The sequence below is a fragment of the Papio anubis genome, chromosome 3 (assembly GCF_008728515.1).
Source record: "Papio anubis isolate 15944 chromosome 3, Panubis1.0, whole genome shotgun sequence".
NCBI classification, from domain to species: Eukaryota; Metazoa; Chordata; class Mammalia; order Primates; family Cercopithecidae; genus Papio; species Papio anubis.
This window is the reverse complement of record NC_044978.1, coordinates 4,336,241-4,363,594: the sequence shown is the minus strand read 5'-3', so window position 1 is coordinate 4,363,594 and position 27,354 is coordinate 4,336,241. Positions and strand designations below refer to the sequence as shown.

At 40.6% G+C, this 27,354-nt stretch overlaps 2 protein-coding genes across 9 annotated transcripts in view; one reads left to right on the top strand and one right to left on the bottom strand.

The window, feature by feature from the left end:
- C3H4orf47 (chromosome 3 C4orf47 homolog) overlaps window positions 1–5,455 on the top strand; it is a 23,802-nt gene extending 18,347 nt beyond the window's left edge. For 5 of the 6 annotated variants that reach the window (XM_021938995.2, XM_021938994.2, XM_021938992.2 and 2 more), the window contains exons 7-8: window positions 844–1,010; window positions 5,214–5,455. In XM_021938995.2, coding sequence (XP_021794687.1) covers window positions 844–1,010; window positions 5,214–5,262 — 216 coding nt within the window. In that variant the 3' untranslated portion in view covers window positions 5,263–5,455. The remainder of the gene's footprint in view (window positions 1–843; window positions 1,011–5,213) is intronic. The other variant, XM_017959268.3, reaches the window with a different exon arrangement.
- On the bottom strand, window positions 1,062–27,354 carry CCDC110 (coiled-coil domain containing 110). 3 transcript variants are annotated; one of them, XM_017959259.3, is made up of 7 exons: window positions 27,268–27,354; window positions 26,522–26,626; window positions 18,726–18,781; window positions 18,380–18,445; window positions 16,784–16,894; window positions 13,857–15,969; window positions 1,062–1,423 (listed from the first exon to the last, which is right to left on the bottom strand). In XM_017959259.3, the coding sequence occupies exons 1-7, from the start codon at window positions 27,275–27,277 to the stop codon at window positions 1,383–1,385; spliced, it is 2,502 nt and encodes an 833-aa protein (XP_017814748.3). In that variant the 5' UTR covers window positions 27,278–27,354; the 3' UTR covers window positions 1,062–1,382. The 3 variants fall into 3 exon arrangements, with proteins under 3 accessions (XP_017814748.3, XP_021794679.2, XP_021794681.2); XM_021938987.2 differs by lacking the exon at window positions 1,062–1,423 and adding an exon at window positions 13,476–13,549; XM_021938989.2 differs by lacking the exons at window positions 1,062–1,423; window positions 26,522–26,626 and adding an exon at window positions 13,476–13,549 and having other exon boundaries at window positions 27,268–27,292.

Sequence of the window (27,354 nt, the reverse complement as noted above, 5' to 3'; positions counted from 1 at the left end):
GTGTTGTGTACAGGTTGAAAAATATTTTGATTGACTTCTCTTAAAAGACTACAAGAAAAGTAAAGTAGATTACATTTTCCTGTTGCTTTCTATTTCTTTGTGCTATTGCTTATTACTTTTTTTTTTTTTTTTTTTGTGACGGAGTCTCGCTCTGTCGCCCAGGCTGGAGTGGCCAGATCTCAGCTCACTGCAAGCTCCGCCTCCCGGGTTCACACCATTCTCCTGCCTCAGCCTCCCAAGTAGCTGGGACTACAGGCGCCTGCCACCACGCCTGGCTAATTTTTTGTATTTTTAGTAGAGACCGGGTTGCACTGTGTTAGCCAGGATGGTCTCGATCTCCTGACCTCGTGATCCAGCCGTCTCGGCCTCCCAAAGTGCTGGGATTACAGGCTTGAGCCACCGCGCCCAGCCGCTTATTACTTTTTTTTAAAGTATCTTCTCCATCATTGACTGGCATTTAGTAAACTCATGTTGTGCCACACTCCTTGTTCCCCATTCTCTATCAAAATACATCTGACCTAGGATTTCCCTTACTAATAGACTCACTTTCTAACTAAGTGATAGCCTGGCCTGATAAACTCTAAAATATTAATGCTTGGCAATAGTTTAGACTGTTACCTTACTATAAATATTGTCATTTTTATTGAGAGCTTTTGGATTATGGTGTTTTGACCCTATAAAGTTGGTGGTAGGGAGACCTTTTGGTGGTGTTTGAATTAAACAGTATCATCTTCTTTAAAACCAGCTCTGCAGACTACAAAAATATGTATGAGCTTCTTCACAAGCTAATTTTGTAGAGGCATTTTACAAAATCACATTAAGTTGTCTCATTTTTCTTTGCAGCCTGGTGGAATGAAGGCAGGAACATTTGATCCTTACCCATCACATTCTGCTGACCCTTATATGGCTAAATTGGCAACTATTTCTGGCAAAAACGATAAGATTTTCCACCCACCAGGTGGACCAAAAAGCAGACCAGTTGAAAGTATAATGACTTTGAATGTCAGAAGGTGGGAAAACCTTATGCTTAGCTTACAAACCAAGAAACAATTGTTTCCAACTTTTATACTTCTTCAAAATAGTATCTTTTATTTATATATACTTTTTTAAATGACAAATTTGGGTGACTTTAGACATCTCAGCTTCTTCCACATACAGGTACCTGCCCTCCCTTGTAGAAGTTCTCCCCCATCTTCTGAAATTCCCAGCTGAAAAAGCTTAAGTAATCTGCACCAAACCATTCTGTGCGTAATTTTTAAAGCAAATCTATAGCGCCTCATTATGAGTCATTTGAGACTAGTTAGATATTCATCGTTCAGTTAGCAGTACACGTTAACATTGGCTATTTCTCCAAGGGAGTTTCTTAGCAGTCGTGAGGAATCCTAATGATGCTTGAGAGTTCTGTCTTTAACTTTGAGATAACCTGTGAAAATAGGAAATATTCTGGTTAATTAAAAATGCCAACGTAACTATAATGCTTTGAGAAAAAGTTTATTATCAAAGTATCTTAAAACTCCAATTTTATCCAGGTTTTGTATACTCTCAAAACTGAGAAAGTTCTTTGGAGTAAAAACAATCAGTTATTCTGTGTCTAAAGGACACTAAATTTACATTCTTTTATAAAAACAGTAGTACATCTTTATCACTTGGAGACAGTAATTATAATACTAACATTAGTATTATTTCACAAAAATAAAACTGCCCTTTATTACAAAGGTGTATTTCTTTCTTTCTTTTTCTTTTTTTTTTTTTTTTTTTTTTTGAGAGAGAGTTTTGTCTTATTGCCCAGGTTGGGATGCAATGGCGTGATCTCGGCTCATCACAACCTCTGCCTCCCGGGTTCAAGCGATTCTCCTGCCTCAGCCTCCTGAGTAGCTGGGATTACAGGCATGCACCACCACACCCGGCTAATTTTGTATTTTTAGTAGAGACGGGGTTTCTCCATGTTGGTCAGGCTGGTCTCGAACTCCCGACCTCAGGTGATCCGCCTGCCTCGGCCTCCTGAAGTGCTGGAATTACAGACGTGGGCTGCCATGCCCCACACAAAGGTGTATTTCTGATTGACTACTTGTTAAGTTCTTTGGAGCAATGTATTTACCAGCAGAACTAATCAGCTAAAGACAAATTACTTAACATTTTTATAAATTAAAAATACCAGTGCTATGTGTTAACTTTTACCTAACCAGAAATATGATTTCGAATACCTGAATTCTTTTGGGAAAGAAGACTTCATAGTAAGTTGATACTGTCTTAAAACTTCGATAATTTGGGGTGCCCTAACTTAGATGATGTTCATACTTGTACTACTCCTATTGCTCATGAGACTGCTGAGAAGACTCTGTGGTCCTGGATACCTAACAATGGCTTTTTTTCACTTGATTCTCTCACTCAACATCCATTTAGAGCTTCAGTATGTATCCAATTTTCTGACTGAATTATTTTAATCTAGTCCGTTGCTTAAGTTGAAAAACAATTTCTGGACATCTTAAGCTTTACATCATTCAGGGGCTACCTAGCACTAAATTTTATGTTGAGAGTTTGCAAGATTAGAAAAAATGATCTCAAATAAGGAAAATTTAAAATGCTTACAGTTTGGTACTTCAGACATAATATCTACAGCCCACAACATTTTTTTGTGATATACATGATTTTACTGTATTTTATGTACTTTAAGATGTGTTTTCTCTAAAAAAAAAATATTGAAGTTATCTTCTGGTTTCATGGGGACTAATTAGCTTGAGATGCCATCTAGTTTCAAACATTTGCTTAAAAAACTGACAGCCCCTTGTACGGTGGCCATAACCTGCTTTCCTGTTGTCTTTCTTGGTATTTTCGTGCATCTTTTTCTTGAGCCTCATGAAATACATGTACTTTTTATAACCTACTCTACTGCATTGCTGGTAAGGTTGTTCATTCTGCCTTCTATCTTCTGTCATCTCTTCTCTAAAGTCTGCTAATATCCTCAGACGGAGTTCTACTGAACTTCTATCTTGAACCTGTCTTTTATGTGTTATAGCCATTCATATATGTTATACCTTATATGATAGTCATTTTGCTACCTATAGCTATGTTTGATTTTATATTTTTTCAAAACATTTATCTCAGTATTTCCCAAATGGCAAGTGCATAAAGCATTTGTCAAGTGAAGTTTTTTCTTGAGCACTTGTGTGTGTCACTAGCATTAACTACAGAATGCTGTATTTCAGTGGACTCCAATACTATGACATCTGTATTAAGCCATGCATGCATCTCATTAGGAGTGTTAGAACCAGTGTCTTTCCTATGAATTCAATTTCAGTAATATAGTGTCATTGCAATTAACTGGAAGCATAGTACATTCTCATTTTATGTAAAATAGAATAACCACCCCCCAGACTCCAATACTACTTTGACAAAAGCTCTAAATTGCTATGATACCATCAAATAGAAGTTAAACTATGCAGTTAGCACAAAGTCACTAATGTATGAGATGCTATTATAAGTGAGGTAATGTAGGTGAAATGAAGAGTCCTTCTTAGCTGCAATAATTAGCCAATTCAGGCTTTCCAAGTCTACCATGTCTTGCTGATACTATATATGGGTTTGAAGGAACAGGTTTCGGAAATACATTTTGTCTTTTTTTCCTTTTTTGAGCGGAGTTTCACTCTTGTCACCCAGGCTGGAGTGCAGTGGCGTGATCTCGGCTCACTGCAACCTTCTCCTCCCAGGTTCAAGCAACTCTCCTGTCTCAGCCTCCCAAGTAGCTGATATTACAGGCGCCCGCCACCACGCCCAGCTAATTTTTGTATTTTTAGTAGAGACGGGGTTTTGCCGTGTTTGTCAGGCTGGTCTCGAACTCCTGACCTCAGGTGATCCTCCCACCTCAGCCTCCCAAAGTGTTGAGATTAAGTGCTGGGATTACAGGCGTGAGCCACTGTGCCCAGCTGGATATACATTTTGAATGGTAGCTTAACACATACGGGTTTTATTATAATAAGCTAATATCGATGACGATGATGACCAATTTTTGCATATTTTATCTACTCTTTGTAGCACTTTGGTGACAATTTTGTGGAATAAGTAAGGAAAATTGATTTTGACCTAGCAAAATTCACATTTTCTGAATTAACAAAAACTGATCTGTGTCACTGAACCACGATTCCCCTAGATATTAGGGTAAATGTGTGTAATTTAAACTGTTGTCTACAGGAATACTATTCTCTGTGGGCTAGTTGATAAAGTACTGGACTTAGAAACAGGAAGATATGGAGCTTTTTCCTATCCTTTTAACCTTTAACCTCTGGCAAACCACCTATCACTACTCTGCCCAATTTCATCTAATAAACAGGTGGTAAAATTAGAATTTTCCTCACCACACCCACTGTCTGATAGATGGAACTTTGTGTGTGGGAAGGGGGGCAGTATTTCAGGTTTTCTGTGTGTTCTTTTCTCTGCAGAGAATAAACCTGAGAAAGTTCTATGATGCTGTAGCCTATATGTTTGGAGCAGGGAGAAAGAGAAGAATAAGTGATTGTTCTTTTGAAAAATTTGAATTTTATCTTCCGTTTAGTAATTTTGAATTTATTGAAATTTCTTTCTTTTTATAATACATTATCAAATCATTATCCTGAATCAAGTTCTAGCTTCTTTTACCCTAATTTTAAAACCAGTAAACCTTTGGACAGTAGTATTTAAAATTGATTCCATAATTGTTTTCCTTCTTAAACTATATCTTCTAAGTATATATGGCTTTAATAAAATGAAGTGTTTTAAGTTGATGAGAAAATTTTAGTTTTGGATTGTTAATATGTTACAAAGTATATTAGTTTTAAATTTTTTAGTGAAAAAAGTTTTCATAAGAATGTACAGATAGGCTGGGCTTGGTGGCTCACGTGTGTAATCTCAGCACTTTGGAAGGCCAAGTCAGGCAGATCACTTGAGCCCAGGATTTTAAGACCAGCCTGGGCAACATGGCGAAACTCTGTCTCTACAAAAAGTATAAAAATTAGCCAGGCATGATGGCACATGCCTGTAGTTTCAGATACTTGGGCGGCTGAGGCAGGAGGATTGCTTAAAAGCCTAGGAGGTTGAGGTTGCAGTGAACTGTGATTGCACCACTGCACTCCAACCTGGGCGACCGAGCGAGACCCTGTCTTAAAAAAAAAAAAAAAAAAAATGTACAGGTATTTGACTTGCACCTAAAAAATTAATGTGTGTTTACTTTCCAATTTTAGGGCACTAAATTCAAAGAACTACAAGACTGCTTCAGTACCATCCTATTAGCAACTGGAAGACAAGTAGCTTTCTAGATCTTAACTACGAGTAATTCATTATCAAGAGCTAATTATTTGAAAAAATATAAGATGTTTTGGAGCAGATAGCTCAAGCAGTTAAAAGAAATTTAAGCCTGCAACTCTAATTCTCTTCCTTGTTTTCATACTACTACTTAATTAATAAATAGTATTTGCTAATAACACATGGTTGTTGATTTATGTTTTTAGATCTATGTGTCTGAGCAGAACATGTGTACACATTGTATAAAATCCTGAAGTGCAATCTGTCATTTGCTTTTACTGCTAATGTTAAAAAATTGCATGGTTGGAGGGGAGGAGTGGAAGAGACTGCTGGAAGGGTAGAAAGTACACAATAAATTCTTGCTGTTTCTTCTCAGAAGTATTGAAAATTGGATTGATAGCTATCCAAGTGTCATAGCCTACTAAAGCATTCTTAACATCAGAGATAAATGTTAGATCCATTTATATTATTACATAGATACAATATATACACATGACATAGTGAGGCAAATGCTTCAGCTTATATGGTAATACGCCCTCTATTTGTGACTTACGTAAAGCATCAGGTTATTTAGCCAATGGCAGCCCCAGGATGAGTTGAGGGGTTGAGGGGGATGTACTTGTTAGTTGAGTATCTTATAAAAATTCTGAAGTTGGAAGATGGATGAAGTCAGTCTTTGGTGTCCTCCCATGTTCCTCTCTAGCTGTCAAGCTGCCTCACCTGGGGCATCTCACCGAGGCCTTACCTGCTAGTCCCCAAGTTATCTCTTCTCCTTCACCTGCCCTGTCTCTTTTAAAAATATCTGCTCTAAGCCAGGCACGGTGGCTCATGCCTGAAATCCCAGCACTTTGGGAGGCTGAGGTGGGTGGATCATGAGGTCAGGAGTTCAAGACTAGCCTGCCCAACATAGTGAAACCCTGTCTCTACTAAAAATACAAAAATTATCCGGGCATGGTGGTGCATGCCTGTAATCCCAGCTCGGGAGGCTGAGGCAGGAGAATTGCTTGAACCTGGAAGGTGGAGGTTGCAGTGAGCCAAGATCGTGCCACTGCACCCCAGCCTGGGCAACAGAGTAAGATACCGTCTCAAAAAAAAAAAAAAAAAAATCAGCTCTTAAAAGACATGATTTAAGTATCTTACTGTAATTCATAGTGAGGTATTGATAGCCCTCATTCACCAGGGGCAGGGGCTAGTGGTGTTTGTATTTTAAAAGGGAAATGTAAATTATCTAAATATCAACTAATACATTGGAAGTTATTTTAGATAATGGTGTGATATGGTTTGGCTGTGTTCTTACCCAAATCTCATCTTGAATTGCAGCTCCCATAATTCCCACATGTTGTGGGAGGGACCTGGTGGGAGTTAATTGAATCATGGAGGCAGTTTCCCCCATACTGTTCTTGTGGTTGTGAATAAGTCTCATGAGAGCTGATGGTTTTAAAAGGGGAAACCCCTTTTGCTTGGTTCTCATTTTCACTCTTGCTTGCTGCCATGTAAGACGTGCCTTTTGCCTTCCACCATGATTGTGAGGCCTCCACAGCCACATGGAATTGTGAGTCCATTAAACCTCTTTTTCTTTATAAATTACCCAGTCTCCGGTATGTCTTTATCAGCATTGTGAAAAAGGACAAATACGTGATGCTTTCTTAGAACTTGTCCTTCTGCCAGTCCAGGCTGCCTAGAGCTGGAAATCAAAGATTGTAGAAGGCTACAAGACTCTTCTTTTGGGCCTACCCACGTTTTTTAAGTGGAGGGAACTATGTCAAGCCAGACATACATAGCTGGCTTTTGAAGGAGGAGTGCAGGTGGTACAGATAATTTTTACAATTAATGTTTTAAAGGAATTTTTCATGCCTGCCTCATAACTAACACTGTGCAATTAATATCGTAAAAACATTACCAAGGGTATAATGTGAATCAAAGAGTAATACTGAATACATTTGTCTTCAGAATAGGAATGGCCTTACCAAGTACACATAGGTGAATAACATCTATGGTTATATATCGATAATGTTACCAAACAAGCCTTATAAATATATTTATTCTTAGACTGGGTGCGGTGGCTCACGCCTGTAATCCCAATTCTTTTGAGATAAGAGTTTTATATTTTCAGATTTTATCAAAATTTATTTTAGCTTTAAAAATTATAATTGTTCATTTTAATCTTTTAACTATAGTTAATTTTTATTAATATGCCTTTTTAAGACAACACACTTCATATCATATTCATAGATGGGAACACTAATCTAATGCTCTCCTGAAGGGTTTTAGCAGCAGTGTGACAATTGACAGATCTTATCTGGATTTTATATAAATGTATTGTGTCAGTTTACAGAAAACCAAATATGGAAACCAGCAATGGGAATAATGACATATGTAAAACAATTAAGATTTCTCTAAGTGTTGGTAGAGGAAAGCATGCACACATGTTTGATCTGACAGGTGCAAACTAGTTATGATGCCCATGGATTGTTTTCTTACAATTATTGTCTCTTCTTTGAACTTTGAAAATGTAACAATACAACATTAGGTAGTTTCCTGTGAAACAGCTTTATTCCTCAGACTCAGCCATGACTCTGGTGTCGTCTCTTGACAACTTACACGTCTAGTTATCTACTCTCCTGTGATGATGCCTGTATGACTTGAGTAGTTTTCTGTATCCATCATCAGTGAGTAATGGAAGAAATAAGCTTGCTTAGCCAGACATCAGTCTCTGCTACAAACCGTCTACTTACATCTGTTCAAGGCTCAAATCTGAAACAATAATTGTGGATGTCGACCTAACATGGAAGAAAGGCTTAACTTTAAGGGAGACTTAGATCAATAATAAGCTCTAGTAAGAACTGTTAAGCAGAGAGAAAGTTAAGCAGTAGTACCTCATAGTTTTTGAAATCTTATCCTGCTTCTTCAGAGACTGCCTGCTACTTTTGTATATAAATATGGAACATGCATTAAGAATAATAAGCCAAGTTTAAGGTCGGGCTCGCTGGCTCACGCCTGTAATCCCAACACTTTGGGAGGCCAAGGTGGGTGAATTACTTGAGGTCAGGAGTTCGAGACCAGCCTGATCAATATGGTGAAACACTGTCTCTACCAAAAATACAAAAATTAGCCAGGCGTGGTGGCGGGCAACTGTAATCCTAGTTACTGGGGAAGCTGAGGCAGAAGAATTGCTTGAACCTGGGAGGTGGAGATTGCATTGAGCCAAGATTGCACCACTGCACTTCAGCCTGGACAACACAGTGAGACTCCATCTCAAAAAAAAAAAAAAAAAAAAAAAACCAGGTTCAACCTGTTACTATTATAGCTGTCTACAGTAGAGCAAATTAATTTCTTAAGACTCTTGAATTATCTGTCATCTGTATTATCTACCTGGAAGAATTACGAAAACCAAATTTAAAATATTTTATAAGCTGTAAAATAAATAAAAAATATGTATCAGTCTATTAAGGCTGGGTACAGTGGCCCACACCTGTAGTCCCAGCATTTTGGGAGACCAAGGCAGGAGGATCACCAGAACCCAGGAGCTTGAGGCCAGACTGGGCCACATGGTGAGACCCTGTCTCTAAAAGCAAACAGACGAAAACAAAACAAAACAAAAACAACCACTAGATCATTATCCATCAAATAATTTGTTGTCAATAAGTTGTAAGGTAATTTGTTAATTTGAATTTTCATCAATTATAACTGAATTTTCCCTTGTGGTATTTTGTTACAATGTCAAAAGTAAGTTAGTAGCATTAGATAACACTTATATAATGCAATGTACCAGATACCATTCCATGTGCATTCCATATTAATATGTTTTTAATTATTAATCTCTTAATCTACATCTAACAACAAATGGAGTTTGAGAAAGATGAACTAATTTGTCCAAGTTAGCACAACTAGCACTGGCAAAGCCACATAGTCTTGCTTTTTTTTTTTTTTTTTTCCCGAGACAGGGTCTTATTCTCTGTCGCCGAAGCTGGAGTGCAGTGGTGTGATCATGGCTTACTGCAGCCTCAACCTCCCAGGCTCAAGCAATCCTGCCACAGCCTCCTAAGTAGCTGGGACCAGAGGCATATGCCACCACACCTGGATAATTTTTCGAATTTTCTGTGGAGACAAGGTCTCCCTATGCTGCCCACACTCGTCTTCAACTCCTAGGCTCAAACGATCCTCCCAACTCAGCCTTCTTGCTTTTTTTTTTTTTTTTTTGAGACGGAATTTCGTTCTTGTTGCACAGGCTTGAGTACAAAGGCGCCATCTCGGCTCACTGCAACCTTTGCCTCCTGGGTTCACGCGATTCTCCTGCCTCAGCCTCCTGAGTAGCTGGGATTACAGGTGACGCCACCACGACCAGCTGATTTTGTACTTTTAGTAGAGACGGGGTTTCACCATGTTGATCAGGCTGGTCTTGAACTCCTGATGTCAGGTGATCCGCCCGCCTCAGCCTCCCAAAGTGCTGGGATTACAGGAGTGAGCCACCACGCCCAGCCTCTGGCTGCTTTCAAGTTATGTTAGTCACTCTACAGCCTTTACCAAAATTGGAGAGCAGGGTAAGATGGAGGTAACTTACTTGTAGGAAATCAACTATAGAACACATGTTAGTTTACAAGAAAAAAGACTGAGAAGACCTGTTTCCAGTTTATTCCTCCTCACACCTTATTAAGGGGGCAGGCTATAAGCCTATTGGAGCTAGCTAGAAAAACATATATTATCCTCCCTCCCCCCAATATATATATTTCCAAAAATCTTCATAAAGCAATTTGAAATCATTACACTACTGTTAGAAAGTGACCTAAAATGGTCGGGCGCGGTGGCTCATGCCTGTAATCCCAGCACTTTGGGAGGCCGAGGTGGGAGGATCACTTAAGGTCAGGAGTTCGAGATCAGCCTGGCCGACATAGTGAAACCTCATCTCTACTAAAAATACAGAAATAAGCTGGGCATGGTGGCACATGCCTATAGTCCCAGCTACTCAGGAGGCTGAAGCAGGAGAATGAACCTGGGGAGAAGTGAGGAGGTTGCAGTGAGGCTGAGATAGGGAGCCACTGCTCAGCCAGGCAGAGCAAGACTCAAAAAAAAAGAAAGAAAGGAGGGAGGGAGGGAGGGAGGGAGGGAGGAAGGAAAAAGGAAGGAAAAGAGAGGGAAGAAGGAAGGAAGGAAGGAAGAGGGAAGGAAGAGGAAGGAAGGAAGGAAGGAAGACCCTAAAATGTCAGCTTTTGCTGTTGTTGTTAAGTGGGGTCCTCCTGTCACCCAGGCTGGGTTTTGCATTGGCAATCATAGCTCACGGCCTCAAACTCCTGAGGTCAAGTGATCCTCCTACCTCAGTCTCATGAGTAGCTGGGACTACAGGTATGTACCACCCCATCCAGCTAATTTTGTCTAAACTTCTTGATACTTAAAACTCCTTATAACATTCATACAGAGTGAAGGCCCAGCCTATGCCTAATAGTCTAGTGTAATGGCAGCCTGTTAATTCATCATTCATTTAACAAATGTTGAGTGCTTGCTATATTCCAGGCATAGCTCTGGGCACTGGGATTCAGCAGTAAACAAAACAGACAAAGGTAGGTTAAAAGTAAAAGGATGCACCTAACTTTTTAGTTATATTGTTTGTTTTATATTGTCAATGTTTTTTAACACTAACACTCTATTTTGTAACCACAATTCTCATAGTTCTTTAATCTTAATTTTGTATTTAAATGGATATAGTGCTCACCATTAGTTATTTTCTTAATGCTTTAGTTCTTTGATTTATATTTGATTTCCAGGATTTACTAATCCATTTTCATGGTATATATTTATTATTTAACTATTCAGAGTTTCTCGTACTGATTCATCATTACAAAATAAATATAAAAGCATGCAAAAAGATATACTATGCAAACACCAATCTAAAGACAACTAGAGAGGCTATATTAATATCAGAGACTTTAGAACAAGGAATACCCCTAGGGATAATGAGGGTTATTTCATAATAATAAGGGTATCAGTTTACCAAGCGGACATAATAGTGCTAAATGTGTGTGCATGCATAAGAGAGCTTTGGCCAGGCACGGTGGCTCATGCCTGTTATCCCAGCAATTTGGGAGGCTGAGGCAGGTGGATCACCTGAGGTCAGGAGTTCGAGACCAGTCTGGCCAACATGGTGAAACCCCATCTTTACTAAAAATATAAAAATTAGCCAGGCGTGGTGGTGGGCGCCTGTAATCTCAGCTACTCAGGAGGCTGAGACAGGATAATTGCTGGAACCCAGGAGGTGGAGGTTGCAGTGAGCTGAGATTGTTCCATTGCACTGCAGCCTGGGCTGACAACACTGAGACTCCATCTAAAAAAAATAATAATAACAGTAAAATAAAATAAAATAAAATAAAATAGCTTTAAAACACATTAAACAAATTTATAGAATGAACAAATCAACTTCTCTATTCCTCTATCAGTAACTGTTAGAACAAGCAGACACCAGATCAGTACAGACATAGATTTGCTCAATCCTGTCAACACGTTTACTTCGTTGACATTTATAGAACATTCCAGTTCACCTGAAACATCAACCAAGACAGACCATATTCTGGGCAATAAAACACGTCTCCATAAATTAAAAAAGATTTAGAGCATGTTCTCTGATCAAGACAGAATTAATAAGAAATCAATAAAAGAAAAATCACTGAAAATCTCCAAACATTTAGAAATCAAGCAACTCACTTCTAATCCATTGGGTCAAAGAATAAATCACGAGTGAAAAAGAAAATATTTTGAACTGAATGAAAATGAAAACATACCAGACTCTATGGTGCAGTTAATGTGGGTGCGAAACTAGGGAAGGAGCACATTAGCCCCAGATAACCCAAAGGAATAAAATTACTAAATAGGAACAGAAATCAATGGAATAAAAAACAAAGCAGCGAGAAAAATCAATGAAATAATAAGCCGATGTTTGAAAAGAAAAATAAAATTGCTAAAACTCTAGCAAGAATGATAAAGAAAAAAGAACCCCCAAATTACCAATGTCAGAAATTGAAGAAGGGACGTCGCTGTAAGTCCTTTGAATGTTAAAATGCTAATAAGGAATATTATGAACAACTTTATGATAATACATTTGAGAACTTACAAGAAATGTACAAATTCCTCAGAACATACAAATTATCAATCCTAACTCAAGAAATAGAAAATCTGAATAGTTCTACATTAATAGAAATCATTTAGCAATGGAAAACCTTCCCATTTAGAAAAACCCAGGCCCTCTGGTAGATATTTACATATTACATATTTTCCAAATATGTATGAGTATTACATATTTAAATATTTAAGGAAGGAATAATATAACACCAATCCTACACACATTCAGAAAATAGAGGAGGGGAAACACTTCCCAACAGGATTTTCCTGATACCAAAGCCAGACAAAGACATTACGAGAAAATAACACAGACCAACGTCCTTCTGAATATAGAAGCAGAAATCCTTAACAAAATATTATCAAATTGAATCCAGGAATATATATTAAAAGAATAATACAATATCACCTAGTGGAGTTTATCCCAGGAATTCAAGGTGAATGTTTCTTAACATAATTTACCATAGTGACAGATTGAAGGAGTAAAACAGGATCACCTCAATAAACGTAGGAAAAGCACTGCGCAAAATTCAACCAGGAATATTTGAACAGCAGTCTTTGAATATTTGAACAGACAGAGTGTCTCTGGAGCCCAGGACAGGTGTGCCTGCAACCTTGGAAGCTAGAGATCGTGTTTGCTCTGGAGCCAGGGCAGGCATGCTTATTGTCCAGTGCAATGTTTCCACCTACAGCAACGGGCAGGCATCTTACTAGCCATTATAATATTTGGGTTTCTAAGCTCGCTCTCTCCTGTGATGCAACCCACTGTATGATCATCTTTACGCTGCTTATAGAAATTGGGGCTTGGGGAACCAATGCAGACATGCTGATACTCTGACTCCTGCTGTTGTAACAAACTCTCCTCAGTCTCTCACTCAGGAGTCTTGTGCCTTCCACTAGAACCCACAAAACTGTAGCAGGCTAAAATATGAGCTTACCAGTTGGGTAAAACCTCACATTCGCCACTGTTCTTGACAATATAAAATATATACCTAATTCCAATTTCTAATTTTAAAAACTAGTCTAATCAATTACCAGGTTAATGTCATCATATAATTTAAAATTATTTTCGGGGTGGGAAAGTACTTGGACAAAGGTTTTGAAACATTGATTTTAGCCGTTTATTTATAGATCTTGGATGGAAGCAACTGATATAGTTTACTTGGAATTCCTAGGAAAAAAAAAAGAATTCTTTTAAGGTGGGAGTACTACTTATACTTTAAAATAGTAATTAACTCCCTCTTGCTCACTGCCAAAGTTGCTTTGTACGCATGCAATGTACATAATTAATATAAATATAAATTTTATCTAGAAAAATTTCCTGAATAATTTCACTGTATAATACATTAGATACAAATTTTACAAAACAAAATTATATTCATCTTAAAGTTTCCTCCTTATTTCTGTACTCTGGCTAGTGCCCAACAGGCTACAAGAATCTTAAACCCATCTCTACTAATCTAGCAGGACTTGCATACCTTTCAAATCTGAAGCCAAAGGCCTACTCCGAGGACTAGCGGTATCTTCGTGAATATAGTTGTCAAAATGGAATTTCTCTCTTCTTGAAATATAAGTTGATTTTGAAGGGTCATTATGCTGACTACAAATTTTATCACTTAAATTTAAATATTCTCGTTGAAGATTCCGCATCTCAAATTCCAAGGTATCCCTTTCATTTTCTATGCTTCTTACATAATTTTCTAAAAGTATTTTGTCTTCAGTAAGTCTACTGATGCTGTTTTCAAATTTTACATTTTCTTGACTATGTTTCTTTAGTTCTTCTTTTAGAATCTGATTATCTGTTTTGGTTTCCATGACCATTTTTGATAACATTTCGCATTCCTTGCCAATTTCCGACAAGCTATTCTTATAAATACTTGCTTCTGATTTTGCGTTTTTTATTTCTTGCAGGAAATTCTCTTCTGCAGTAGATTGGTAGGTTTGAATATTCTCAATTTCTCTTTCCATAATTTGTCTGGCAGCAGCAGATTCTTGTAATGTTGTTTCAAGATTGAGTTTTTCATCTTTAACTGTTTCTATTATTTGAAGAAGTGTCTCTTGTTCGGTTTTTGCCAATCTTTCTTTCTCTTTTAGCTGCATTATCTCTAGCTGGTTTTCTTTTAGTTCATTTTCAAGTGAGCTTTTTTCTTTTAGAAGCTGGTGTGTTTTTTTCTCTAACATTTCTTTTTCATCTTGTATCAATAGAATATTGGTTTTCATTGCTTCCATTTCTATACTCATTCGATTATTTTCATTATTGACAATGGCCATATCACTTTGAGTTTTGTGTTCCTTACTTTTTAGTTGATCGAATGCTTCCATCATTTGTTGCTTCTCTAAAGAAAGTTGTATGTTTTTTTCCTCTAGAGTTTTATTTTGGCCTTGGAGAACATTATATTTACTAATTATTTTTTTTAATTCTTTAAGACACTCTTTGCTGTCTTCTTCTGTTTTACTTAACTTAGACTGAATAGTACTCTTTTCTTCAACCAGATTCTTAAGTTGCTTTTCATATGTTTCAACTTTCTGTATGAGAGATTGTGTGGTAAAGATAAGAGGTTTCATTTTGGACTTAAGGTTCAGATTTTCATTCTCCAGTTCTGTTACTTTTTTCTGTATCTGCACAGATTCTTTCAGGTAATTCTGTAAGTACTGAATTTTTGCAACACACTGTTCAGTAACGGAATTAACTTTGGAAGTTTTCTCATTTTCAAATATTATTGATCCTTGTTTTACTAGAAATGGTTGTCTTTCTTTGTCTTTCATTTCGTGTTTTGTTTGGTCGAGGAATGACAGTGTGTATCTTGGAACTCTGGAATGGAATTTTAAATCTGTAATATTTTTGCCAGTGATGGGAATTTCTTTATTGTTTTTCTCATTTCTCTTTCCCCTGTGTATTTCACTCTTGGATAATTTTTTACATTTTCTACAAAAATTCACATGGAATTTTGACACTGTTTCCCTGAAGGGGAGTAATTTGTTTACTAATGCCTCTAATTCTGAAATTCTCTTTGATTTTATATCTTCATTTAAGTTACGGTCCACGTTTTCTTCCTTAATAAAGTTCATTTTTTCCTGGTGAATAGGGGACAGGTCATATTTATCATTACTTTGAACATTTGGATCAGTTTTTAAAGTCTGAAGTTCATTTGCAAGTGCCACTTCCCTATCGTGTGACTTTTGAAGCTCTTCTTTCATTTGTTTGATAGAATGGCAAATGTCATCTAAATTTTCACAAAATCCATGCTTGAGAAAAGGCACAGTAATTTTGGATTTATCCAGAATTACCATATCAGCTTGAGACATCACATTTTGAGGTGCAGTAGGTAGAAAATGATAAAAGTTATTATAATTCTTCAAGATGTCAGAATTTTCTGAAGGGTGTATAATTATGTTTGAAGATAAATTGTCTGTTGAAGTTCTCAGAGTTAAAGTGTCCTCGAAATGCATCTGGGATGGAACATTTATATTTTGAGAGAGACTGTTCACACTATCACCACTTAATTTCTCTTCCACTGAATGAAGTGTCTTGGAATCCTTAAAATGACGACTTTTCTCCATAGAAAGGTTTCCTTCTTGATTCTCTGTAGGCTGTAACAAGAAGAAGTACACTATAAATGTATTGTCATTTGCCACATGTCCAAGCAGTACAGATAATATTTTGTGGAGGATTTATTTATGTACCCTAAACAAGCATTTTGCCCATTTCCACAGCAAAGGAGCATAACAAGTACGATTTATTTTCTCCAACAGTTGTTTTGAGATCTGTAACTCTGGTCTTCACAATTTGCTTAGAACTTGCTCTTATTTCCTTTGGGCTGAGATACATGGGCCAACTCCTCAATTTCAGAAATATAGAAATTTAGCGTCCTTCAAGAGGCCATCATAGGTAGGTGGGGAAGATGAAACCGATAGGTCAAATGGGAGTTTCAGGCAAATGAATGTTTCTAATTCTGAGCTATTTGTTAACCTTAGCTTGCACCCCTTCCAGGTGGTTTTAGGACTGTGACTATCCCGGAAGTGTGAATTCGAGTCAGTGTGGACACAGTGATGGTAACTTTGGTTCGGAGCTTTTCTAGGGAATTTACCGCAGACCTAGGTCAATCCTAAGTGAATAGATTAGCTATAAAAACTGCCTTGTATTTGAATTTACTTGGGAATCTTTTGGGATCTGGATGAAGTCAAATGTCCCTTCCAGACTCTCAGGAGAAATGGGCAAATTGCAGAAGAACAGAGGTAAAAAAACACATGTCTTTTAAGGGTTTCAGTACTGGACTTTCCTTATTTTCATCTCTGATGGTCCATTTTTCCTATAACAAAGGGGACCACGTAAAGTGAAAGGAACTGATGGTAGTCACGTTTTGAAGTACCTACATATAGAAATGATATCTATAGAATAACATACCAAATCCTTTTCAATGCGTGCACCAAACGCCAGATTTTTTTCTGAGCCAAATTGTGGGTTTTCTACTTCAATAATACTTTTGTTCAATATTTCACTGATTTCCGACTGTACCTTTAAAAGTTGAGAAAAATTTGATTCCAGATTTGTAAACTTATGAATGTACAGGAATAATAGATGTTAAAATTAAAAGGTGTGTTTAAATTTCCTGCCCATAAAAAGTCTTTCCCATTGTATCGAATATAAATAAAAGCTACTTAATTTATTGTAATCTTTATTGTTAATCTTTAAGAAAATTATGCCTTAATTGTTATAAAGTCAGAAACAATTTAGTAAAACAAAGTTTTATGAACTATATTCAAATGATTTTAGACGTCTGATTTTTACATTGTTGAATAAGAGACCTTTGCAATCTATTCTGTCCCCTTTAGGAGGAGTTATCTTCCCTTCCCATTTCTCTGCAGGTGCTTTTAGTAGAAGAACATTGGGATGAAGTTTACATTGGGTCTTTAGTGAATATGTGGGTGTTACATACCCCCAATATCCATACTCTAGCCCTCTGTTTATACTTCTCCTTATTTCTTCTGGATGAAGTGTGGTTATGGTAGTATTGATTCGGCCTCTAACTCCCAGGGGCACCTGACTGAGCGCTAACCAGTCAGGAAATAGTAGCCACCTGACAGTGATTGGTTCAAGCATTGCCTGTGACCCGGTCGGGATCAATCTGAATCAGGCCAAGAACCTCAGTTTAAACTATTATGAGCAAAGTGTAGCCGGGTGCGGTGGCTCACGCCTGTAATCCCAGCATTTTGGGAGGTCGAGGCGGGCAGATCACTTAAGGTCGGGAGTTCAAGACTAGCCTGGCTAATAGGGTGAAACCTGGTCTCTACTAAAAATACAAAAATTAACCAGGCATGGTGGTGGGCACCTGTAATCCCAGCTACTCATGAGGCTGAGGCAGGAGAATTGCTTGAACCCAGGAGGCAGAGGTCGCAGGGAGCCAAGATCATGCCACTGCACTCCAGCCTGGGCGACAAGAGCGAAAACTCCTTCTCAAAGCAAAGTGTACTCTCTTTTCTGACTTGAATTTGGAAGGAAAAAGAACTGGACCTTCTAGCAGATCTTCTACCGCCACAGGGAGTCTGCGAATCCCCTACTGTGGAAAGCAGAATCAGGATACAGAGTGAGACCTGTTCTGACAACACAAGACCTAATCACGTGGACTCAGCCATCCTGAAGTGGGCTCTCTCCAGGACTTTCATTTACTTGAGCTGTTAAAGTGCATTTTTCCCCTAAGCCAGTTTGAATTAGATTTTATGTCACTAACAATGAGGGTCCCTATTTGTAGTCTGTATACAGACTTTAAACACGTATTTAAAAGATCAGCGACTGCTGCGTGTTTTGGCTTGCTTCCAAACACAAGTAAAACAGAGAGAAGAATGTAGTTTCCTTACAAGAAATTTTGAGCCTAGAATATGCTGTGACCTCTATTATATTAAATTCTGTGTCAGCTAATCCATTGGCTAGTGATCATCAGCTTAGAAGATGGGATGATACTTTAAGGTTAGATATTTCATATATAGATTAAAAGAAACATACCATGCTGACATTCTGCAAAGTCTGCATTCGCAAAGCCTGAAATGATTCCAATTGATGCTGAAGGACCTATGACAAAAGTAAGAAATTGAATATTTTTAGGGAGGTAAACATATTATTGAATTGTTACGATTTTATGTCTCCCAAAGTTGCCTATTACTTGAAAGGATCCCATGAGGGCCAGGTGGTTCACATTGTTAGTCATTTTGCTAACTCTTCAATGTGCTTTCATGGAGATCTTTGTGAAGATAAAGTGGGAGAACCCGCATGCATTTAGGGAGTATTTGTTCTGAAAAAGATCAGCCTTTACCCAGAATTTTGGAGATAATAAAATGAAATAGAGACTCACTTTCAATGCTGATTGTGGTTGGATTTGGTTCTCTGATTCTGCTATGCAGCCATATTCTAAGAAGCAAAATGGGAAAACCACGTGAGCTAATTCTTAAATTTTATTTTTTAATACCTGTAATAGAAAGCGGTCTCCGAACTCTCTTGGATAGTGAGGCAGAGATAATGAGAACTTCTGATATTCACACTATGCTAGTCCCACAATAAGCTTAAGTGATCATTCTTGCTTGACTTAATATATCCACTTGAGGCTATAGTAGTGTCTTTACTTTTAGAGTACACCATTAATTTGCAACACCACACTTAAAACTCTGAAAAACTCAAATATCAAATATCTTTGTTTCTGGGATATAAACTACATTAAAAAAAAACAAAAAACAAAACTAATACTCCTCATGTTATGGGAGACTCTTGGCAAAGTAGTATATAGATAGACCTCAGTTTCTATGAAATTTCTATGACACTTTTCCCCTTATGGAAACCAAGTTGGATCAACAGCGTATTTTTTGTCTTGGTCTTAAGCACAGTACCCACACGTGGCTTCTCTTGGGAAGGGAAGTTGCACATTCGCGGTCTTTAGATCCCCTCTTGGCCCTGTATGAATGGGCCTGGGCCTGGAACACGTCTTTACCGAGAGGACTCTTTCTAAAGTCCTCACTCACAGCCTGTGCTGGACTTGCTACCATGTGTGGGGATGGCACTCCCTGCTTCAGACTCAGTGTGTACTCCTTTGTTCTGCTTAAGTGTGTGTGTCATATGATACCTGGCCAACCCCACTACTCTATCTGTCCCCTGCTAGACGGACTGGGCCCTCTGGCTGTGGCGAACTAACACCCACTACTGAGGCTGATCTTGCTCCCTCTCTTCGTCTCTTCGCTCTGTGAGTAAAGCGTTGTTCCATCTGGTGCCTGACTGTTGTGTTTTGCTTGGTGACTCGGATACTGAGACACAGTAGACAGAAGTGCTCCAACTTCTTTTGATAATAGGCAGAATGTCACTTTCTTGATACCTTCCTGAATAAAGTATAGATCTGCAACAGGGGGAGACTGTACCATGTTTGCAAATTTCTTCACATTCCTCTTCGCCTGCATGTCAGGCTGCTTGCTTTGTCAACTTTTTATTAAAGAGTGTATTAATAAAAGCTTTCAGTGTCCTAAGTAAAATGTGAGCTATGATGGAATGTTCCCTAGGCTGATAATTTCTGCCCTAAGTTTTTAAAGAGGTCAGAGAATCTCCTTTGGATTGGCAGACTGTCAGATGTTAGAGAAACTGCTTGCAAAGTACGGCACCCCTTTTGCCCTCTGACCCTCACCACCAAAGGAGCAATGCTGGTTTGGAGCCTGGAGCTGCCTGGCTATTGAAGAAGCTTCAGTCAGAGGGCGGGGAAGGAGGGCAAGTCTGTCTGAGTCTTGCTCAGCTTTGCCTCTTCTTGGGAATAAAATGGCAGCTAAACTCCTGGTATCCTGAACTGTTCATCTAAAAAATAAGGAACTGAAGGAAGGCCCAGACCAGCATAGGAAGGAAACACAAAGTTTTTCAGACTCTAAAGTAATCTCTTCTAATGAACTTAACCAGAGCAAAGAGCACGCCGGAAAGAATATACCACGTAGAATCCCGCCACCCGCAACAAACTGCTGTTAGTTTTAGGTGCCATCTTTCAGTCAGCTCTCTACGCACATATGTGGACGAAGTGGAATCCTTTTATACATCAACGGTATTTTACATAAATAGTACCCATATTTACTTGAATTTAAGAGAATTTTAAAAACTGCAAGTAGTGGAAATTAGTTCTAGTATTTAGATTTTTTTTTAACTACATGAGAGATATTATTTTCTAAGAGATCTCTATAAGCTAATGAAAATTAACATGAATTGAGATTGAAATCTTTATTGTTTCAGTAACAAAAAGTTCTATTGTATTCATTTTTGACTTACTCCCTGCCAAGAGAGGTGAGAAAATTAGCATTCTATTTCCTTCGATGCCTACTTCCCTCTTTTCATGATATTTGCTAGTTATATGATTTATACACTGTGAAGTTTTATGTTTACATTCTGTTCTGTAACCATAATTTCCACACAGCTCTTTATTTAAACACAAAGATAGGATATCATTCTCATAAATATTTTCAGCCTTCAATTTTATTCTGAATGATGTAACTGTTCAACATTCTATCTCCTTCCTATACCTACAGCAATAGCTTCCTTTTTCTGTACAGATTTTCTTTCATTAGGAGGATTTGCAAGTTCAAAGCTAAATATAAGATTCCTTTAGCTAAAATCAAATAAGAAATATAAGACCAAAAGAAATGTACAGACTTAATAAAGGGATATAGTAAATCAAAGATTTTAAAGAAAACAATGGGATTTATACCTGTTGTCTACATCTATTTTTCCTCTTCCACCTCTTCAACCTTTTTTGGCCGCAGCGTGATTGCACTGTTACTAGGCAGCTTAATGAACCCACGGGAGCACAAGATGAGGACACGTCGGAGCAGGAGACGGGGCTAGATTACGCAGGGTCTCCGGGCCAAGCTGAGCGGGTTGGCTTTTCCTTTAAGTAAAATGGGGAACTTTCGAAGGTTTCCATCATGAGAATGATCTGATCTGACTGAAAAGTTTACAGGTCACTCTGCTACATGATAATGGATTATGGGGTGGGAGTAAGAAGGCAATTGCAGGGCTATTGCAATAATCCAAGTGGAGATGAAGATATCTTGGACTGGAATGGTGGTGGGGAAAATGGGGAAAAGTAGGTGGATTCAGAATACACTTTGGAGATGAAGCCAGCAGCGTTGCTGGAGGATTCGTTGGGGCCAGGAGAGAGGAATGAAGGATGACTCCTTGGTTTTTGGTGAGAGCAGATGGATGAGTAATGATGTCATTTACTGGGGGAAAACAGTAGAGTAGGAACATACGTCAGGAGAAAAACATTTTGAGATATGTTAAGGCTAGGTTGTCTGTTAAACATCATAGGAGAGATATCCAGCAGCCAGGTGGGTCTGCCAGTGTATGGTTCATGGGAGCAGCAATGAACACATCATTCAACATGGGTGGGCCGGGCGCGGTGGCTTACTCCTGTAATCCCAGCACTTTGGGAGGCCGAGGGGGGCGGATCATGAGGTCAGGAGATCGAGACCATCCTGGCTAACAAGGTGAAACCCTGTCTCTACTAAAAATACAAAAAATTACCCGTGCGTGGTTGCACGTGCCTGTAATCCCAGTTATTCGGGAGGCTGAGGCAGGAGAATTGCTTGAACCTGGGAGGTGGAGGTTGCAGTGAGCCGAGATTGTGCCACTGCACTCCAGCCTGGGCAACAGGAGCGAAACTCCATCTCAAAACAAACAAACAAACAAACAAACAAACAAACAAACATAGATGTCACTGCTGGCCATGCGGAAGGACATGCATAGAAGCCCGAAGGAAGTGCTTGAGGAGAGAATGGAACGTGGGGATTGGTGGGCATGGAGGATAGGTAGCTCTTTCTAGTTTCACTGTGGAAGGGACGACAGTGCATGCTGGAAGAGATGTGAAGTTGAAGAGGGAATTTTTTTTCTTTTTTTGAGATGGGGTCTCACTCTGTTGCTCAGGCTGGAGTGGAGTGGCGCCATCTTGGCTCACTGCAACCTCCACCTCCAAGGCTCAAGCGATCCTCCCACATCAGCCTCCGGAGTAGCTGGGACCACAGGTGTGTGCCACCACATCTGGCTAAAGGAATTTGTTTTGTTTTGTTTTGTTTTTTTAACCACAAGACATTCTAACATCCTTGTTTGCTGCTGGAATCACATAGCAGAAAGGGAGAAAAGCAATAATTCTGGACAATGAGGGAGGCTAATTGCAGAAGCTGGGTACTTGAGAATTCCACAGGAGATGAGATCCAAAGGAAACCACTTTTGATTGATCAAGGACAATTCTTCCATTGAAATGGGAGAAGACCTAGAATATGGGTTTCACAAATGTGAAGGGTGAGAATGAAGGAGTTTGGGTGTGAGTGCTTCTACTTTTTTCACATAGTGTGGGACCATGTTACAAGGGGAGAGGCCAGGGAGAAAGGTGTTAGAGATTTGAGAACAGGAGGAGTGAAATAGCTTTTCTTGCAGAGGGTTTGAAAAAGAATTTGCTGTGGAACTAAAGTAAGTTTTCCCAATAGCATTGAGGACTCATTTTAGATTCATGGCATGACTCACAAGTGAGTGTTTTTCTCCAGCAATGATTCCGTGCAGGCAGAGAACAGGCAGGGAGTTGGAGTCATCTATTTTTAAAAGCTATCAACATAACTTTCTGTTTTTCTTGTGGGTTTCAGAGATGTTGGCTGCTACTTATTCCCAAAGGAAAGGTAATTTAAAAACTCAGCAAAACTTAGTCACACAGAATTATGTGATTCTAGAATTGGAAGGGAAATTATCCAAGAACCCAGGAGATAAAACACAATCACACTTCACCATTTACCAAGTCCCTGCTAAAATTACAATATCGGGAGGCATATAAACAAACTGAAGACATGGTCCCACCCACCAAGATTAGAGATTATTGGGAATGTAAGGAATAGTACTCATCTTACATCCAACGTAAATTTTCCAGCTGTTTCGTATTTGTGTCAAAAGTGAAAAACAAGAGAATTATCAATGGGATGACTTTTGAGGTAATTTTTATTCTGAGCCTGCAAAAAATATTGTATTCAATGTATACAAAAAGTATCGACTGCATACCCGTAGCAAACAGACCAAGAGGAACAAATACATCCTGAAAATGCAACAGGATAATGATTCTATATAGGAATGTCAGGCTCTCTGCAAGCTTTCTAATTCTTAGGTTCTTCTCATGGCAACCTCTGCCTCCCGGGTTCAAGAGATTCTCTTGCCTCAGCTTCCTGAGTAGCTGGGACTACAGGCATGTGCCACCACACCCTGCTAATTTTTGTATTTTCAGTAGAGATGGGGTTTCACCATGTTGGCCAGGCTGGTCTCAAACTCCTGACCTCAGGTGATCTTCCTGCCTCGGCCTCCCGAAATGCTGGGATTACAGGCGTGAGCCACCATGCCTGGCCGCAGGTTCTAATACTGAGTTCTGCTGTGACAATTCAAGTTCATTTCTAGACGTCCCAGTCTTACAAAGCTTTGTGAGGTGTGGCACCCTCTGCATGAGGCTTTGTCACAGTCATTATGCAAAGAGCTATGCAGCAGGTTGCCTGATGCCCAGATGTGAATTCTAGCTTTGCCACACACTCGCAGTGAGGGGTAACTGCAGGCAAGTGTCCAGTTTGTAGGTAAAGTCCTTATTGAGTGCACGGCACATAGTGAATGCTCAAGAGACACGAAGTCATTGCTGCAGAGGCGATATGATGATTATTTGGTACATTCAAAGCCCGCTCTTGGTTCCTCCCTCCTGCCCTTCCCTATTTGTTCTGCTCCATTTACAAGAGCTGTTCCTCAGTCACACCAGCCACACTCCCACCACAGGGTCTTTGCAGTTGCCATTCTCTCTGCCTGCAATGCTGTTTCCCTAGAAATCTGCACAGATTGCTTCTTTACCTCCTTCTGGTCTTGGCTCAGATGTGACCTGCTGAGTGAGGACTTCTCCCACCACCCTGTTTAAAATGACACGCTTCCCACCCACCTCTGCCACTCCAAATATTCCTCCACCCCTTCTCAGCCTTATTTTCTCCATAGAATTTATTCCCCACGTACACACACGCAATAGCCTTTGTCTGTCCGTTCCCTCACTAGAAGGTAAGCTCCCTGTGGGCAGGGAATCTTGCATGTCTTGTTCACTGTTGGATCCCCAGCACCTAGAACATCACCTGAAACTTAGCAGATGCGCAAAAGAATATGCTCCACAAACGAATGAATGAATGAATGAAGACTCAGGTAGAACAGGGTGCTGGGAACAATACCCTGGTCATCCTCAAATTCAAAAGTCTCTCACAAACCCATTCCAGTAAGGGTGAATTAGGTTAACCACCAGTTCTCAAATCATAGAGACCTTAGGAACATTCTATAACTCTTTGTAACCTGGCAGTAGTTATGCAAATCAGGTCATTATTTTGTCAGTACTCAGGGAATGGATCACTTGGTGACAATGAAGCGTCAACAGGAGAATAGAGAGAAGGGCGCCAGCCATACCTCCTACTTTTGCCTGTAGTTGCAGGCAGGAAATTCCTGGGTGGCCCCTGACTCAAGATAACTGGTGTTTATTGAGAACCTGTCCTGTGTCAACACCATACCTGTAACCACTGTGTTCTGACAAGAAAGACTGTAACTCTGAAATAAATACATGTGCTATTTTGCATGTAACTATTTTCTATAAATATTGGCATCTTTCTCCAGAACCCTAAGCCTCATTCATGTTAGAAAACATGTGAACTTGCCAAATTAAGGTACTTCTATTTCCTCGGACCTTACATGCTCTCTTTGAGGTAAATACAGAGCTACCTCAATGTCTCAATTCTCTGTGAGGACTCTTTCTCCCGTTTTTAGGGGCCCCCTTTGCCCCTCCTGGTTGCCCAGGGAAACCTGCATATCTCATGGGTGGAGGCAGGAGGGTGGAGAGGGGACTGGCCAGTGCCTGTCCTGCTGGCCTCCACTGGGGTGCCTGGGCACCCGGGTGTCTTCCGTCTGCTGAGGTGTGACTGCTGTAGTCTCTTCTTTCCGGGCCCCGACAAGGCATTTTGTGAAGATGTTGGATGGTGACGGTGCAGAAATCCTGTCCCAACCTCAGACCTCTTGGGGCTCAGCACTTTGGCATCAGGATTATCCATATCCTACAGAGGGGCAACTGGGGGTCCAGGCATGGCACATCAGTCTAGACCGTTCTTCTGCCCCATGCTCTGCTCCTTCCCCGGCATGTCACCTCACAGCAGGCTCCTCTGAGAGGCGTGTAGTCGCCTGGGACTCCACCTTCAATGTCCTCAGATTCCCCTAGCTGGGTACCCCCATCTTATTCATAGTTTATGTGGAGATTGAAAACTTTAGCTATGTGGCTATTTCAAACATCCTCCCCATATAATATCCTGTAGTCTATAAACATTTACTGTAAAAAGTAGTTTTCTTTAGAAAAGGTATACACTCCTCCCTGGATATCCACAGGGGATTGGTTCCAGAGCCTCTGCGGATAGCAAAATCTGCAGATGCTCAAGTCCCTAATACAAAATGGGGTAGTATTTGCATAGCTTCTATGCATATCCTGCTGTATACTTTAAATCATCTCTCGATTACTTGTAATACCTTATACAATGCAAATGCTATGTAAATGGCTGTTATACTGTTCAAAATTTGCATTTAAAAATTGCGGTACTGTTATTTTTAAATTTTTTTCCCCCCCTGAATATTTTCCATCTGTGGTTGATTGAATCCAAGGATGTGGAACTCCCAGATACCGAGGGCTGACTGCATATCGTTTTAGTGTGTGTCCAAAAAACTCAACAATTCTTACTTAGCATTCAGAGAAGCAACCTAGGATAGGGTGGTGGTGAAGACAGGCAGTCCGGAGCCGCCCTGCTGGATGCCCGCCCCATTCCATGCCGCCTGTGTGACCTTAAGGAGTTAACCTCTCTGTGCCGTTTCCTCATCTGCAAAATGGGGATCGTGACAGCACCTACTGCGTAGAAGTGTTGTGAGAATTAAAGAGTTGATCCATCACGTGCTTAGATAGAACAGCACTGGCACAAAGCGCGAGTGCCGTGGCGGCTGCTGTCAGTGTCATCACGGCCGTGGGAAGCACGCCAGGTGAGCAGGTGGCGCGGGCCAGGTGCTGCCGCCTGTGTATAGTTAAAGGCGGCGTTTACAGCCTAGCGATTTTACCTGTGCCACTGCAGCCACTTTCCTTCACCCCCTCCGAGGAATTTAGGATCTTGGACGCTGAAAGGAGAACGGAGTCAACTTCATCCTCTTCCTGGGGCTGCTTTTCTGTAACAGAACCGTCCGGGGCTGTTCGGTCGCGGGGCGTGGCGTGGCGCGGCGGGGCTGGAGGTGGGGGCGTGGCAGAGGGATGGGGCGGGGCGGGGCTGAGGGCGGATGGGGCGGAGAGATTGGGCGGGGCTGCGGGGGGCAGAGGAACGGGGCGGGGTCAGGGCCGAAGGCTGGGGCGGGGCGGAAGGATGGGGCGGGGAGGGCGGAGCGGAGATAATTATGAGGGGGCGGGGCTGAAGGCTGGGGCGGGGCGCAGGGATGGGATGGGGCGGAGAGACTGGGCGGGACCTGTAGGGGCAGAGTAGTGGGGCGGGGTCAGGGCTGAAGGGTGGGGCGGGGCGGAGGGATGGCAACAGGCCGGGCCTGGGGCGGGGCACGGCGCTTTCGGCAAGCGGCCGCCCGAGGGCGCGGTGGGCGGGCAGCGGCGGCAGACCGCGCAGCTAACCTGTAATCACAGCCGGAGGAGGGGGCCGCAGCGGGTGCTCAGCCCTAGGGCCGAGCAGGAGATGTGCGGCAAGTGCAGAAGGGCGGACCCGGGATGCCCCGGGGCTTCGAGCGGGGAGCCGCCTGCTGAATGCCCTTCTGCTGCCCTCCGTTCCCGCGGCTCTCCTAGGAGCCCAGCCCCGCCCAACTCTTACCTGGGCTCATCGCCGCGGCTCATCTCTCTCGCAACAGCCGCCGCACGCGCCCGCTCCGCCGCCGCGCGCAGGGCATCCTGTCTCCGG

Bases quoted from the DNA above. Each gene is read 5' to 3' on its own strand.
- CCDC110 (XM_021938987.2), bottom strand. The intron at 18,446-18,725 runs GTGAGTCTCTAT...CTTTTGTCATAG, and splicing joins AACCACAATCAGCATTGAAA to GTCCTTCAGCATCAATTGGA. The intron at 16,895-18,379 runs GTATGTTTCTTT...CAACTTTTAAAG, and splicing joins CTTTGCAGAATGTCAGCATG to GTACAGTCGGAAATCAGTGA.